At 35.8% G+C, this 17856-nt stretch overlaps 1 protein-coding gene across 2 annotated transcripts in view; it reads left to right on the top strand.

Annotated features, from left to right (window-relative positions):
- The window catches only part of LOC134851604 (protein SCAI-like), a 53315-nt gene extending 42825 nt beyond the window's left edge, over positions 1–10490 (top strand). The window contains exons 1-3 of one of the 2 annotated variants that reach the window (XM_063867751.1): positions 7744–7963; positions 8176–9023; positions 9346–10490. In XM_063867751.1, the coding sequence (XP_063723821.1) occupies positions 7888–7963; positions 8176–9023; positions 9346–10380 (1959 nt within the window). In that variant the 5' untranslated portion in view covers positions 7744–7887 and the 3' untranslated portion in view covers positions 10381–10490. Of the gene's footprint in view, positions 1–7743; positions 7964–8175; positions 9024–9345 lie in introns of those variants that run through there. The other variant, XM_063867752.1, reaches the window with a different exon arrangement.
- The last annotated feature ends 7366 nt before the right edge of the window (positions 10491–17856 follow it).

The raw sequence follows: 17856 nt of genomic DNA, 5'->3' as shown, positions 1-17856 counted from the left end.
CCGAAAATTTTTGAGCTGCAGCATAGTAAACTTATCGGTCTGTATCTTTTAATATCGCATTTGTTCCCATCTTTGAAGATTGGGACAACTTCACTTAACTTCCACGTTTCTGGGAATATACCTTTATTCAAAAAAGTTTGAAAAATTAGGAGGACTGATTTTGATACCGTTTTCGCTAAGTTTGTTTAGACAAGATTTCCCAAATTATCTGGACCTGTTGCTTTAATGATGTCTAGTTCGAGCATTATTTTCTCAATGCAGTGTTTATTCATCTCAATGTGGTTGTATTTTGCTTTTTCAAAGATACTTAATTCGGTTATTTGTTCCGCTTTCGTAAATACACAACAGAAGAATTGATTAAACGCATCGCATTTTTCTTTGTCTGTCTCAAGTTCTTTGCCGTCAAGTTTCATTATCGAAGGTAGTCTAGGTGCTCTTCTTATGCTTCGCAAATACTTCTGAATTGTACTAAACTTTCTTGGTGCAAAAATCTCTAATTCGTAGTTTTCAGTTCTTTATCAGCAGAAATGTTTATTTTTTCTTCTAAGTTTGTAGTTTTAGATAGAGTTTCTGGTTTCGGGCAGGATTGCTGTTTCGGAAGTAAAGTTTCTTTGCGCTTAATAAGGTGGCAGGTTGGGGTGTGATCCAAGGGGGGAGTGTGGCTCTATGTTCTGTTACTCTAGGTATATTTTCTTTCAGAATTCTCCAAAGCCAGGTGTACCATTAATCAAGTAAAAAATCGCAGTTACTAAAGCAAAACGGTGTGAAGGGATTATTGATTATTGTAGTGTTGATTGCACTTCAGTCTGCTCTTTTGAATGCATATTTTACTTTGTCATCACTTCTTGTTTCAATTAGCCTTTGGTTCAGATTGATTTCTGTTGTAAAGGCATTGCGATCACTGAGGTTCTTATTTTCTATTGAATACATTTTATAAACATTTTCATCAATGAATGAGTTAATGATTAGGGAGGGGTTGTTGACTAGGAAAACATCTAAGCTTTTTGCTTTTTCAGGTGCCAATATTTGATCAAAATTGTGATCAATTAAAGTTTCAAGGATTAGATCTTCCTCGGGATCATCTGATGCCATTGCTTTCCAGTCAGTTTTCGAAAAATTTATATCTCCAGTTATCATTATTTTTTCACATTTCAAGTATTTTGCAGTGGCACTAATATTGGTTAGAAAATCAACAATAGAAAAGGCTGTTGGTCTATGTGGGCAATAAACACAGCAAATGAGAGAGGATATATTTTTGAAATCAATTAGTCTCAATGTAACTTGTTCAATATTTGAGATTATCGGTACATGTTGATGTTTAGAGTTGTTTTTGATGGCAATTAAGACACCGCCATGTTTCGTCTTGTAATTTTTGGATGGTCGATCAAATCTGTATATTTCGAATTCTGGTATAAAAAGATTTTCGGATCTTACTTCATCAGTCAGCCATGTTTCAGTTAGGCATAAAATATCATGTTTATTTGAAAGACAGATTGCATTTGCTAAACAAGTTCGCCGTGACATTTCTAATTGCGAATAGCGATTTGACTCCAGATTGAATTTTTTGTCCACTTTCCTACATTTTTATGAACCCTTTTCAGTTGCTGCGATACAATCGAAGAAGAAGAAGAAGAGACTTTATTAGTGAATGATACTACATATAAAAGTGAAATTTTGAGTTTGCGTATTTCAAGCTTTGAGTTAAATTGTTAATGTTCAGGAACGACATGTGTTACAACGGCATTTGATGAAGAAAGTGCATGGATTGTCGAGATTGAAGGTTGATTGAAGTTGCTGTTTAAAGAAATTGAAGAGTAGAGTCTTGGTTTGTGAGACTGTAGTTGAAGAGTTGATGTCAACTTTTGCTAAAACACTATTGACGCTATGAATTGTTCTTTGGAAAAAGCTCCCAAGGGAACAGAGTTTGCGGGTAAGAGGTAAAGAGAATACCATTCTCTGACTGGATCTGTTACCCGGTCTCGATTCACTAACAGTAACATAATCATTAATATCAAAGTCATAACAGTTATGTAACAGTTTGAAGGAGATAAGACAATCAGTCAAAATAATTTGATAGCAAATAGGCAGTATGTTTAACATCACAAGACTCAGTATAATTAGTGGAACCAATTATCCACTTAACTGCTTTTTTCTGGAATTTTTCCAAATCACGTAGCTTTGATAAATTTGGGTACCAAATACAAGAGTTATAAATTAAAATGGACCTCACACAAGAAATGTACATTTGAAGCTTAGTTTTAACAGGTGAGTTGAAAGGAACATTACGCTTTAACTAATGAAAACACTTCGTTGCTTTACCAAGTTTCGCAGAAACATGGTGATTCCAAGACAAAGTAGGCGAGATATAAATACCCAAGTCTTTGATATGATCAACAGAGCATATTTCTGACCCGTTAAGATTAAGGTTGAAAATAAAGCTATTGTTTGAAATGAATTTAGTTTTGTCTGGATGAAAATTAAGACCGTTTTGGGTTGCCCAGGTCTCTACCGAATCTAAATCAGACTGAAAATTGTCATGACAGTTGTCTCGATAAAGCAGTTTCAGGTCATCAGCAAATAAAGACGGTGAGGAATACTTGACAACATCCGGGAGGTCATTGATATAAATAAGGAAGAAAAGTGGTCCTAAAATGCTTCCTTGTGGTACACCGCTAGAGATGTAACCTTTGTAAGATAGAATATTGTTAATACACACTCTTTGTGAGCGATTGAAAAGATAAGATTGAATTAACATGATAAAATTTTCGTCAAAACCAAAAGAAGACAGCTTGTTCAGCAACTGCTTGTGTGACACAGATTCAAAAGCCTTTTGAATGTCAAAATATACAGAACAGAAATTTTCATTGGCATCAATACATTTGTAAATATTTTCAACATATTCCAACAATTGTGTAAACGTGCTGCGCTTTTTAACAAATCCATGCTTGAGCATTACATGGTCAGTTCGATTTTTCCATGAAATTTTTCCATTTCACCCCAAAACAAGATAAAGTCTCAGGATATGACCGACTGACACACTCCACAATTAATTGCTTTTTTTTTTTTTGGTTTTGCCCCATGAATTTTCCTGAAGCTGTCTGAACTTGTCTGAGTTGACCAGACTTAGGATTGTAAAATGAGCACACCTAGATGGTTTCCTTGGCGAATTGCAAGTTGCGGATGACACAGCAGTCAACATTCAACTGTCGTAATCGTAACGTCTGATGATTGACAGGGTTGTAATTTCGGAAAAGAGTCTGATGGGAAGATTCTGATAAGGTATAGTTTCCTTTTGAATTTTCATATTTTCTCTTTAAAAGGTTTTTGTAAGGCGAAGGATGGGGATTTTGACTTCAGCCTTCATTAGTTCTTTGAATATATCAGGAGCTCAAAATGTCTTCTTTTGGTTTTTGGTTTTTTGGAGTTCTGATAGGTTTTAGGTTGCTGACAGGTGTTCTGTTTCGCTTTAGGTGATTGGTCAAAATGCACAATGTTGTTTATGACGTCATGCGACAGATTAACAAGTTCGCCTTGAGATATCTTCTTGAGGATGCTGAGGATTTGTTTGTCAAATCTAGCTTCTGGGTGTATATTACAAAATGAATGTTTGTAAAATGGATATTTGATCAACGCACTGTTCAATGAGTTAGCACCAATCACGATTACCTTTTTTGAAAAAAGGGTGACAATTGTCGCCCCATAAATCATTATGACCTTAAACTATTTAATTTGTTTACTCCTGCAAAAGTTATAACCTAAAACTGTTTAATCCTTCAAAAAGTTTTACTTACAGCTCTGTCGTGTCATTTTCATTCGCTTTTAAGGCCTTTTATTTTTTTTGCAATTCGATTGTCGATCTTTTCATAAATTTTCAGCTTCCGAAAAACTTTTTTAATTGTGAATTCTGCGTTTTTCATGGTGACTGTTTTTTTATCAGAGTTCATACTATGGATCTCTATGAACAACAATAACTCCTTAATATCGTCGTTGCCTATATTTACGAACTCGATGATGATCAGTATCAGCGCCGATAACGCCATACCAGTTTGCAACACTTGTGTCATTCGACCAGAATGATCTGAAAAGGTAGATCACGACGAAATTTTTGTTCGAGCAGTTTTTGTGGAAAATATGTTGATTTCGACGATTAGCACTCTTATTTATTAGAATGCAAGAACTGGAAACGTTCAACTTGGACTGCCATAATTATTTAAAAATTTCGTTTTGAGCATGCAGGACACGTAACAATTTTTATTTTCGCAACAACTGAGAGAGAAAATAAGAAGAACGATTTTCGCTGGTAACGAATAGACGTGCGACAGACATAGAAGACGATCAAAATTAGAATCATCAGTATTTGAAGAAGAATGCTCCGAGTTGTAACGGTTGTGCAGCCACAATCGTTACAGAGCAAATCTCGCGATGTGAGTATTCGATAACCGACACGCTCTCTTGGACGCAACACGCAAAAAAGAGGGCTGAAAAAGCCTTAAACGCTCTCTTCGTACTCAAAAGGAATCTCTCAAAGGCGAATTTCGCGACCAGAAAAAACGCATATATCTGTTACGTTGTGCCAATTCTGTGCTACGGTTCAGCTATCTGGAAACCATCAAAAGGTGACTTAGGAATCATAGAAAGTGTGCAGCGGAAAGCGATCTCGTGGATTTTCATGACAAGCAATAGCCAAATCTCCTATAAAGACAAACTCGTGAAACTTAACATCCTTCCTATGTCTCTATACCAAGAGCTTCATGTTGGACTGCTGTTTGCAAAAATACTAGCTGGAAAAGTTGACACTAAATTTCGTCTGCAAACAAATGCGTCTGAAGAAGTGCGAGTCGGATTTCTGGTTTCGGGCATGTCGTCTTGCTAATCTGTACAACGAATACTTCAAATGTGACATATTGTTTGACCCAGAATGCAAAAACAGACTTCTAGGAATGTACACAAAGTTTTTCAAAACTCGCTACAACGAATCAGACACATGCACTTGGCGCATTTTATGCGAATGCAACAACTGTAGAGACCTGAAGAAACTTACACTTATAACTGAAAACTAAACTTTGAACAATGCAATGACTGGGTTTTATGCGAACCCTTGGATTATATTCCTAAATCCTTTGTTATTATGATTATTATTATTCGCTACCCTTCCTGCTCGTGAAGAAGACGCTTCTTCAGGCGGATTCAGGAATCCGGAAGGGTACCGGAGAACAACTCTCAACTGCTTTTAAACAATTTTGAGCTTCCCGGAATGGCCTGATTAGAGTTCAACTTAACATCGAATTCATTTTCAGATTATGAGAAGCTAGGAGTTGAGGGAAAGGGTCGATCCTTCTCCGATGGATAAACTGATACTATCTACTGAACAGAAACAATAGTTACAGATAATTAAGTAGTAGCCCTGTTTTTAAGAGTGACCTCGTGGTCTGGAGATACCGAGACACAGCCATGACCTTACTATTTTTCATGGAACTTGGTTAAGTTGAGCGGATTGGCCGATAGCTCTTGAGTTGTAACGATTTCGACGACCCGATGTTATGAGAACCCTACATTAACTGTCTTTGCTACAGAGGGTTAAAAGCATGTGAAGCTCTGTTTAGACGCTAGCCAGTGGTTTCATAAAGTAGCTTGTTTTTCCGTCGATATGTACTTTCGGGCGGTATTTTCGGACTTTTCTATTTTTCTCAGAAGATTATCAAGTATATTCGTGGGTCGTGCTATCGAAAAAAAACGTGTTTTGTATAAGGTTGACCTTAATTTGAGCAACTTTTTGTGGAGGATCTGGGCGGTGAAGTCCCAAATTGTACCACGGTTCAATTTTAATAAAATGAAAGTCCGTTTTGTACCAAAATTATTCAACTCGATTTCTAAGTGGTCGAATTTGAGCCAACGAATTATTACATTAATTTTCTGTTCAAACTAAAGAAAACTCAACAGCAGAATAGTGACCGCCGCAGTCGCGCCAACGTGTTGCGAGCTTGCCAACAGAGGGTAGGACTCTATACAAAAATTAGAGCTGGTTATCGCGTGGACGCGCGTAGCGCGCCCACCGGTGACCTTAAGCCAAGAGCTTAAAATGTTTGGCTTAATAGTCTTTGGCCAATTGAATATTTTTTGTACTAACGCTACTGACTCTTCATTTTGGTACAAATTTGACTGATTTACCATTTTGGTACTTGTGAATACCCACCCATCTAGGCAAATGTCATAGCTAGTAGAGAGTAACCAAAAAGTGAACAAGTTCGAGAAAATTGAAAAAAACTGGCTTGATGGCGTACGACTAGTGAGGTTCACGTTTAAAATCAATTCTTTAAATCCGTGCAAATTGATAACAAGAAAGTCACGAACTTGTTTACGAAATAGTTTCTTCACTAGCAGCCATAAACGATAGGAACTCACTACCAGAGTCTGTCTGTAATTTCCAGCGTTTACATCAACTTGTTCAAATCGAGGCTGGATAAACACTGGGAAAACGACATGTATGATACATTCTTTCTCGAATGACGAATTGGACGTCCACAGAAGGAGCTGATCGACAGAGGCTGAGAAGCCTATAGATCAGAAATTATCTGTTTAGTGCATTTTTGGGCAGAAAATAATTTCCTCTAGCATTTTTGATATATTATCGATAGCATGGTCACGAAAGGATGTTCATTGTTAGTGGATGTCATCAATAGTCTTTCTCTTCTGAAGTAACTGTTTTCAAATTTAGATCAACATTTCATGCGTTCCAGTAAATACATGTAATCATTCAAGGCCCAGCACATGATTATATTACTGGTATCTTGATGCTGACATTTGTTACGAGGTTTGGTTCTTTTTTTTGAATTTAGATTGTTTTTCCACTTCGAAAAAAATTGTTCTCATTCTGAATTTGAATTTTTTTTTTAGAAGTTTTGTCAAAACTAAGTTTCATTGAAAAACATAAGTTCAAAAAAAATCAATTTATTTTCAGTTTGTTGTATTAAGTTCTTTATAAAGACTGTAAAAAACCTAGAACAATTTGATCTAGGTTTTCAAAATTCTAAATGTTTTTTTTGTTCGTAAAATGAAATCTAAAATGAGGTAACAGAACCATTTTTGTGTGACCTAATTTTCTCGAACTAGCCATTTTTAAGTTGTTTGTAATCCCAATCAAGGCCAATGGGGTTTCAATATGACGCGACACTTGATCGAAAGGTAACTGTTACAAGTCAATGATTTTCGTCAAAAAGGGAAAATGAAAATGAAGGCTACCTACTGCAGGAAAATCAGTGTTGTTTTATTGTTTTTACCGGAAGGCACATGGGTTCAGAAATATTACGTTTTTTTTATTCCATCTGTGCTATAATCGAGGAGGGTAGATTTTAATTGACAATTATCTCCTGGATGCTTTAAAATCGACTTGATTTATTCATAAAAGTTTGCCGATGTATTTATGTAGCGTTGGTATGGCCCTATCCAACCTGAGCACGGAACGTCGCATGACGGAGGGGCCCATTTTAATTGAACTCTTTTTAAATTAAAAAGCCCTGCAGCGATATGGTTTCTTTCATATTTTGTGCATTTTGACTACTTAAAGTGCATTCAATTCCATTTTCTTAATTGACGATGTGAGAGAGAACGCTTAATGTAACTTTTTTACCATGATATTTTCCGCCTTCTATATGTCTTTTTTCATAAACATTGCTCATTTAAACACAGCTCCTGCTTCACCTAAACGAACGGGCACTTGTAATATTTTACTTATTAATCAAAAATCGTGTTATTGAATGTGTTGTATTTTGTTCTGAATAGCAAGCATTTTAATTGGTCTTATAAATCATACCGTGATTTAGAGCTGCTTTTTGCTCGTTAGTTTTCTAGACATTTTCAAAGCATTGTTTTTAATCTAAGCACATATAAATGAAAAAGAAAAAGAAAACATCGTTTAGAGATGAAGTTGTTGGCGCAGAGATTTTTAGCGACTCGCTGTTGACTGGTGAGTTTCAAATGATTTATGTTGTTTGCTGGGCAGATAATTGCAATGGTAACTGAGACAAATTGCCCCATTAGAAACCAATTTTTTCACGCTCCATTGGAACTTAGTCTGTCTCTAATTTGATGAATATTATTCGCTTCTATAACACATCATATCAAGCTTTGCTCCATTTTTTGATAGCTCACTCAAAAACATTGCCATTATGGTTTCAGGCCATGGTGGTTTAGATCATGGAGTAAAAGGAGCATCGAGATGGGCCCATGACAGTGCGGCAAATCATACAGACGACGAATTAGGTGCTCAACACGAAACAAAGAAAAGTCATGTGTTGTCGTCCAACGAGGTCGCTGAAATATTGGAAAATTTCCGGGAAAACTTGGAGAAATCCAGATACATGTTCCATGCCCTAAAAGACATACCACCCCATGGCCATGACGCCTGGAAGATCCAGTTTGGGAAAACTTTCGAGATCCATAACTTAGTTTGGAAAATGCAACAGAGGCACAGGAGTGTTCTAGTGGAGAAAGGAGGATTACGCAGGAGCGAGATTGGAGAAATTGCCTCTAAAGTTGGTCAACTGTACTACCAGTACTACATCAGAACATCTGATGTTTCGTATTTGCAAGAAAGCTTCAACTTCTACAACGCTTTGCGACTCCGAAACTATTTCAAAGATGTAGAGGGCGAGCCAACTTCGTACAGAATGCTGAAGAAGCTTCGGTTCTACACGCGTTACTTAGTTGTTATTCTCCTGTTGGGAAGGATGCAGCTAGTTCTAGAAGTCATGAAGGAGTTTTTTCATTTTGTGGCCCAGTTTTCGAGCGTGTATCTGGAAGAAAATCAAGAAGAGTGGGCCATTGTGTGCTCAGAGCTGCAGACGTTCAATCAGAAAGTAGCACTTGTGAAGATAATCTCCTCTAAGACGACCAAACAAGGAAACCCTATTCATTTGGACCCCGTGCTGAGGCTTAGCCATGAGGATGTACCTAACATAGAACAGCAATTGCCTGTCAAGATTACCATCGGAACAGCTGTGGTGGTTGGAAACGCTATGGGACAGGTTTGTCTACTTTTTAATCAATTCTCAACATAACACTAATGCGGTTAAGTGTCAATGAGGAATGGCCGTGTTTTTTTTGGAAATAATCATTTTTTTTTTTCGGTGTCTGTTAGCTCTTTTCCAACTAACTGTTGACTATGTTCATGAAAATCAATTATGTTTGTAATTAAGTGATCAGTCTTGATTCGAAAGTTTTTTCTGTGAGACTACTTACTGAATGACTCAGGATCCAAAAAATTGTTCCCGGCACCAATTACAGTCATGTTGACCCATATTAAAGCCGTGCTTAACCGTGAAGAAATATTGTTTTGCGAATGTTTAGGTGAAATTCAACGATCTCTCGATTGACATGTTCCGCATAGTAACGTGCTTCGAGTTGGAGAAAGTGGAGAAGATAGTTGACAAATCAAACTCAATTGGCGATGCGCCAGCTGCCAACAAATTAGTAGTCGAGAAATCTACTCTACAGAATCAGAAACAAGCTCGACCTCATGAACAACAAGACAACCCCGTGAAATACTTGTTGTATCAGCCAAGTATATCGTCGCTGAACAATTACTTGAGTAGCGCCTTCAAGGAACTCAAAGACAAACAGTGTCTTGTGGTGTACATATCAGGCGAGGAGTCGGGAGTCCATGCCGACATGGGAGGGGAGATATCTTACGGCTGTGGGGGAGTAGCTACCAACCGCAGAAGCGAAAGTGGATCAAAATCGCAATCAAACTTAGCCGCAGGTCCAGGTATTGGTCTAAATAACCGCAGACTACATATCAACGATGTAAATTGCCTATACCCCGGAGACCTGTTTCCATACACCAGGAAACCTTTGTTTCTTATAGTCGAAAGCAGCAACGGACTCCCTTTTTTACAGATCCCAAACTGGTTTGGAGAGCCGTTTATGTGCATAATAGCTCCGCAATTCATGCCCCAAGCTGTTGAAGACAGCATGGAAAACGCAGGGGGACTTTTGACTCTATTTCTGGCCGACCCTCTCATGGGATTGTGTAAGGTATGCGGCCTTGAAGACATTTCGGAAAAACAGCACTCAAATTGTACGGTAATTCTGAAAACGTTCTACCTCGAAGCTGCAAAGTTCTGCCATAAATCGAAAGAGATTCATTTTCATATTCTGTGTTTTATGTCGGACCAGTTTCTCAGAATGATTATTCTGAAGTATCTGTTCTGCTCTTATGTTCTAAGACTGCACAGGTCCTTCAAAAACTGGACTCAGTGGCCGAAAAGCTATCCCGATTTCTCTATCGATCTAATGGACAATTTGGTTCTGGAAAAGATAGTTAGGGACATATCAGTGGAATTGGAGATTCAAACTCTGTTCAATGATTCAGTCAGATTATAAAACTGTGAATTTATTCAAACTTAAAATGAAGATACATTTATTAGACTTCAAATTGCGTTTAAGTCTCTATTAATGCTTCGTGATTTGCTCATAATCAAAATTAACTCACATTTTTTGTTTACACTAGCATCAGCTTAGTGTATTATTACGAGCCTTCTTTTTTTCTAGCCTAAGTCGCAAGAAAAAAATATATTGGTGCCACTTTTGGGTCACCTTTACAGCTTTTAGATAGCATGTGCTTTGACATTCGAATACTAATAAGTTAACCAGTTGATGCATTCATAATTCATCAAATGAACCGAAAAAAGCTATTTGTTTCTAATATCATAAAAACTCGATTTCGGAAACTTTCAAACTCAATGTATCTAGAAATTTTCTGAAATGCATAATTTATAAATAATGTGACTTTGCCTTGCGATTTGTTACATGCAAAGTTAGTGTGGATGCCGAATGGAATTGGCAATTGCTGAATGGCATTGGCACTTTATTAGCATATGTAGCTGCTTTACTCGTGACTAGTGTTTGTGTGTGGTTGAGCGTGCGTGGCTGAGTGGTTCGTGCGTGAGACACAAAATCTCTTGAGTGCAATAGGTCGCAGATCGAATCTTATACTAGCCGAATTTTTGCTAGTTCTAGCCTTATTTCTATTTTTTCTTATTGCGTTTTCTAGAGATGCTTTTTTTGTGTTCTCGCTAGTGTTTACGAAGCGAAGCTTTGCCTCTGTGTTTAATTTTTACGAAGCGAAGCTTTGCCTCTGTGTTTAATTTTTTAAGAATAGGAATTTTTGATTTAAATAGGCTAGAGCATTCTGATGACATGGTGTTTAAGATGACTTGTTCTAACTCAACGAGTAATTTCAATTCATATTAACAACTAGTTTAACAAAATCACAACTAGGTAAGAGTCGATAAACGTAGTTCAGACTCTAATGTAGGTCGTAATTATGTTTTTTTTTTCGTTTTTTATTGTAAAAAATACTTTTTCAGGCTCAAATGTACTTTTTCGCGGTTTGACTTTTGATTTCTATTCAGGATCATTTCATTTTTTTTGTTAATAGGTAAACTCCACTATTGACCAGCGAGATTTAAAAGTCACGAAAGACTTTGGAATTTAATTATCAGATTTTGCAGCGAAATTTTACCTATTGATCCAGTTTTCTCAAATTGGGTTATTTTTCTCAAAAATCATTTAAATTAATCATAAATTGTTCGAGAAATTGAAAATGCTTTAAACACTTTCAATTCTCTCCATGTATCAGTTATGCGCAAGTCATTGCGTCGCACATAACTTAGGTGATATTTATTTTAATTTTTGTCTGAAATTCTTTTCTTTTGTCATTTTTAGATCGTTTTTGTGTATGTTTGTATTTGGTCTTTGCAAAAACTAGCTAACAAGTCTTGTCTTTAACTTTCTGAAAACTTGATTTTTTGATTGCAAAGATATGAAAAATTAAATGCAAGTGCTACCGTGTAAAAAAGTTCCCTATTCTTTTTTTTTCTCATAGAATTCATTTGCCTGGTTTGAGCTCGTCAGGTGATTTATTCAATGAACAATCAGGCTAAATTTATATATATTCAGCTGTTATATATATAAAAAAAATTCAGCTGCTTTTCAACTAAATAATTGTCGAATTTAGTTTTGTCGGCTTGTTTACCTAATGTTTTTCTAGTGTCCGGTCGTTGTTTGATAATTTTTCAACTTTGACATAGTATTTAAAAAATCTTGGAAGTTTTTCGTTATTTTCTTTTTCCAATAAAGCTTTATTTGATTTTTTTTCTCAGTACTTCTTGTGCTGGCTGCTTTTCTGATGTTATTTCGGCGAAGGTAATTAGAGTCATAAGTTTACAAGCAATTTTATTGATTTAATTTTCTATCAGTTTTTTGTCAATTGATTTTTTGTTATGGCTCAATTGCTTTCTAGTGCTAACGCTTATCGTAAAACGATAACTTTCTTCAGTAAAAAACTCGGGTTTAGAAGGCCTTCAATGCTAACAGATTAGAAAACACCTTGAGAATATTTTCATTCATATTTTGTTTGCTCGTTAGTTTCAGAATTTTTTAAATTGTTTTCGCTATTTGTCTCTAGTGCACTTTATGTTTTCATCTCGTTATGTTTATTTTTTTCCATGTACAAACCAAGTTTAGGCAGGTTGAGTAATGTTAGTGTTCATTTAATTCATCAAAACTCTCTGCCATCGAAGGAAAACGAAAAAGACGACAATTTTCGGCAGCATTTTTCTTTCGAATTTTTTTTCATCTTTGTCTGTTTGGACTTAGGTCTTAGCAGCTTGTTGTCCTAATTATTCGTGTTGTCTGAGGAGACCTTTTCTTGCAAATCGATTCGAATTGTTGGCCAATCGAAACGAAATTTGTCCTTTTTTAAGGACAGTTTTTTAAAGTATTTTCAAATCCACGTATGGACATTTTTTGGCCATTTTTCCCAATTCAATAGGCGTTCAGCTAACTTCTGTTTGCATAGTTACCATTCAGTAATTTTTTAAATGCTGATTCAAAGCTGTTCAATTTGTTTTACTACAGGTTTTCATCTAAATGAGTTTTTTTGAGAAAAACATCGGGTTCTATTACGATTCTGTTGAGACAATTTATCCACAAGGGAAAGCAGCCACATAAGAGCTGTTCAGCTCATCACGGAGAACCGCTGTTGTGCCCCTTGTTAAGAACTGCATGCATTTTTTTGTTTATTTTTCTGGGCTAGGTAATACTGCATCAGCCTGAAGCAACCAGCACAGATCAAGCACGTTGCAAGTAATGCGCTTTAGAAGGTCGAGTTGTATCCTTACAATCATCATAATTACTGTAACTGGCTAGGTGGCTTATTTTCTTGATATAAACGTGGTTCACAGAATGGTCATTTTTACCATCTGGGGTTATTTCAGAATAATGCTATTTTGGTAAACAATAATATGTTCAGTCGATAGTTTTCTTGCTTATAAACAATGGCAAATCTAGGCTTTTAGCTTCCTTGCTTCATATTGTATTCAAGTTTAGCGTTGCTGGCCAACTTAGCCTGGAGTTAATGAATATGCACCAGGACCTGTTTTTCTTAAAATGGAAAAGGTTCTGTTTCAAATAAAACTGTGGGCCAATTATTTGTCTGCTTATCTGTTATCGGCTTAGTAGTCACATCTTGGAATTCTTTTTTGTTCTGCGCACATTCTTCTTAAATGTTGTTTCTAGTGTTTGATTTACGCCTACATTTTAAAATTTTATCTATCTATACTATATTTAAATGAGAGTGACAGCTATCTCTCATGTTTAAGCATAATATTTTTGCATGTTTAACGAACGAATTTTTTCATGTTTAAGCTATATCGTATATTGCAATGCTTAAGAAAATTTTTCAATTTGTTTTCCACAAGTTCATTAATTTTTCAGTATTTATTTTTCAAGGTTAAATTATGTCAGTCTGTCTGTGTGCCTGCTTTTTAAATTAATTTGATCATGTCTGTCTACCCGTCGCCTAATTTTTTAGCTTTTATTTATTATATATTTACATGCGGGCTTCACTATCTCGCCGTGTTTGAGCTTTTTCAACGTATTATTTTTGCATGTTTAACAACAGAATTTTTTCACGTTTAAGCTGTATCGTATATTGCAATGGTTTTTTTCGATTTTCCAGTTTAAATTCAGTGATTATTTCATCTAGTTTGAAATAAGCAACCCAATAGTAGGATAATGCCAGAGTTTTTCCAAGTTTTGCGATTCTGGCCTTCATATATGAATAACCAAATCGTTCTAGTTTACGAGATTTTTCAAAAATTTCTAGAAAATTTATTTTAGAAAAATTTCTCAATTTTTGAAATTCTCACCCTGTAGTTGGGTGCTGTCAGAGTACTCTCAGGGGTTGCAAATCTTGCCTCCAATTCTCACTTCTCAAACACTTGTAAATATCGAGATATGACATTTTTTTTTGATTTTTTCAAAAAATTTTCAAAAACTTAGATTTGAAAATTACCAAAACGTTCTCAATCCTGTTGTTGGATTTTGTGAGTGTGTTCTCAAGGGTTGCGAATCTTGCCTCTGATTATGGCTGCTCAAATTCTTGTAGTTTTCGAGATATGACGTTTTTTATGATTTTTTCCGAAATTTAAAAAAAAAATTGAATGTTAAAAAATTACAAAAGTTTGAAGATCTCAATCCTGTTTTAAAATCTGTGCGGGTACTCTCAGGGGGTTGCGAAACTTGCCTCGGAATATAGGTTTTTTTTAAAAATTTTTGAGAAAACTTAAGTATAAAGAATTTCACAAAACTTGAAATTTTCATCTCTGTAGTGAGGCTCTGTCAGGGTACTCTCAGGAGTTGCGAGTTTTGCCTCACAATTTGACTGCTCAAATCCTTGTAGTTTTCCAGATATGACGTTTTTTGTGATTTTTTCAAAAACGTTTTCATGGAAATTAAATTATATATTTTTTCAAAGTTTCTTAGTTTATTTGAGTTTCCTAACCTGTAGTTGGGGGGCTGTTAGAGTAATCTCAGGGGTTGCAAAATTGGTCTCTAATTAAGAATGCCCAAAACATCTTTGCTTAAGAGATACGACGATTTTTGTGATTGCTCAAAATTTGGTAGTTTTCGAGATGTGAATACCTTTTTTGTAGAAAACTTAAGGGGAAGTTTCTCAAAATTTGAATTTCCCACCGTTGTAGTTGGGTACTGTAAGAGTACTCTCAGGAGTTGCAAATCTTGCGTCCAAATGCGACTGCTCAATTGCTTTCAGTTTCCCAGATGTGACGTTTCTTAGTTCATTTTAAATTTTTCGAAGAACTTATATAAAACTTCACAAAATTTTATGGTTCTTCAAAATTTGTATAAAAACCTGAGTAAAAAACTTTGCAAAATTTGTAATAACGAACCCTGTAACTAGGTGCTGTCAGAGTACACTCAAAGAATAAGTTTTTTGAGTTGTCGAAAATTCGAAGCACCGGTGGTGCGTTACACGCTAGTTAACCTTGACTTCGTATTTCCTTCTGTTTTTTTTTTGTGTTTCGCTAAAACAAACTCATCGGCCAAAATCATTTCGCTATTTTTCTTCGGCTTAATGACCTAATATTGGGCGGTTTCAAGATAAACACAATTTAAGCACTTCCCTCTGCACTTTTCAAGTTGGTTGTATGTTTACCAATCGGTTTGTTGAAATTTCATTTTTTTTTTCGTTTTAGAAATTTTTTTGACTATTGCAAAATTTTTAGTTTTTCTCGGAACCTTCTCCTGATTTTTGAAAAAGGGGTAGCAAGTGAAAGACAGCTTTTTCCCTCTGTGTGCCTGCGTACTCCGCTAGAGTCCCTTTTTTTTTACTTGACCCCTCTGTCTACAGCTTTCGAAAGAAGTGTGTTTTTCATTTTCTCTAAAATAACTCCTCTCAAATTTGAGTTTTTGGTTTTAATGAGTTGAACTGTGTTCGAAAGCTCCCCTGCATAAGTGGTTACGATTAATTTTTTTGCACATAAAGTTATGGGTCTCGGAATAGTCAAATTTTTGTTATTTGACCATTTTGTGATTTTTTTTTCAACTTTTCTCAAAAACAAACCTCTTAAATCTGATATTTTGGTTGCAATGAGATAACGGGTAGTGGGAAGCTCCTCTGCATTAGCTGACTTTAAAAAAAATTACACAAGAAGTTATCGACCCTGATTTTTTTACTGTTTTTTAACTTTTCGAATTTTCTCGAAAACTACCCTGTCATACCTGAGTATTTGGGTTCAATGCTCAGAACGGGTCTCGGGAAGCTCATTTGCTTATGCGACTACCCCAATTTTTTTCGCTCCAAACGTTTTTGGCCTCGCAAAAGCGGAAATTTTGATTTTGTCACTGTTTTTTTTTCTTAATAGTTTTTGCCTTTTCTCGAACACTAACCTCCCAAATCTGAGATTTTGGGCTCTATCGAAATTACCAGTTGCGTGAATCCCTTCCCCATAACGTTTCTGCATAATTTTTCCACAAAATTTTGATTCTCGAAATCGTCAAATTTTAAAATTGTTTTTTTTTTAAAATTCTTTTCTCGCTAACTATCCTATCAAATCTGATATTATAGGTTTAATCGAATGAAAAGGTTGTTGAAAGCCTATATTTATGATTGGCTGTATTCAGTGATTTTAAGAATACAACTTTGGCTTTCAAACAAGTCAAATTTTTGAAACTTTGACAGTTTTTCGAAACATTTTTGACTCTACGCGAAAACAACCGAGCCAATTCTCAGGTTGTGTCTAATCAAAAAAACCCGGCTTTGGAAATCTTCTCTGCTTAAGCGGCCGTAACCTGCTTTTTGCAGGAAAGTGTTGTGCATTTTGGAAAGTCTTGAAAGTTTTCTAGAACTTGTGACCGTTTTTTGGTAACTTTTTGAATTTTCTGAAAATTTACACATCAAGTCTCAGATGAAAAGTTCCATTGAAAGTACGGGTTGCGCTTATTGTTTCTGCAGAAGCGGCTATTCTTGAATTTCTTCTATGAGAAATGTATACCCTTGGGAAAATTGATTATCTCAAAAATTTTTACTCTTCTCACTCATTTTAGTAGAGAAGCAACAAATGTTTTAGGCAAAGTCCAATTTTTGAAATCACATTTCTATAGCAAATTCATTCAATATCAAACACATACCTCCTGCTTTAGCTGGGCCCGTAGTTTTTTTATCGAGACATACGAAAACTTTGGTTCACCTAATTTTTTTCAACATAATAAAAAAATTTCGACTAATGTTTTTTCATGTTTATGTTGCATCGCAAGTGGTGCGAACCTCCGCTTCGCCTCTGTGCAGAAAAAACTTAAAAGAATCTTCTTAGCAATATTTTTTGCGCAACGCGCAAATTTATTTTAAAAAAAAACAGGTCCAAAAAGCCGTTTTTGGGCACTTTTTTGAAAGTTTTGATTAAAAGCCGTTTTTTTTTGGCGCACGGTTCTTTCAAAATCAGTTTATTGGCGCCATTATTAGAATTTCTTGAAGTTGGCAATCCAAAAGGGACTTCATAAAATAATACAATAAGGCGGGATCATTTGCCCTGTCAGGTGGCCGAATCCCTGAGGAAGTGTAGGGGGGGTCCTGAATCCACCTAATTCCGCCCCTACTTCGAAATGCTTGCCTAACAATTTATCTAGATTGAAAACACTTTCGGCTTCCTCAGAATACACAACAGCTCTGTTTTTTAAATGGGTTCTGGCTCAATCTCATTAATCAAGTACCAATGAAAAATGCAAGCAAGCAGTAGGGCAAAATGTGAAAATGAACAGTGGTGAAACGCTCAACTTCTTGACAATCCAAATAAGACTACGTCTTTCTGATATACAGGCGCGGACTAGCACGCGTAGTATTGTAGTACACATCTACAATTTTCTAACCCAATTCGCAAATGGAAGTGCTCATTTGGTACCAATTTGATAGCATCTTTTCTAACGTTTTTTTTGCTGACTAGTGCTTGAATATTTTCAAGCGGCCTTGGCGCAGATGCGAGAGAGTGATATTTGAAA

Source organism: Symsagittifera roscoffensis, chromosome 7 (assembly GCF_963678635.1).
Source record: "Symsagittifera roscoffensis chromosome 7, txSymRosc1.1, whole genome shotgun sequence".
NCBI classification, from domain to species: Eukaryota; Metazoa; Xenacoelomorpha; order Acoela; family Convolutidae; genus Symsagittifera; species Symsagittifera roscoffensis.
The sequence above is the reverse complement of the archived record's forward strand: the minus strand, read 5'-3'. Positions and strand labels throughout refer to the sequence as shown.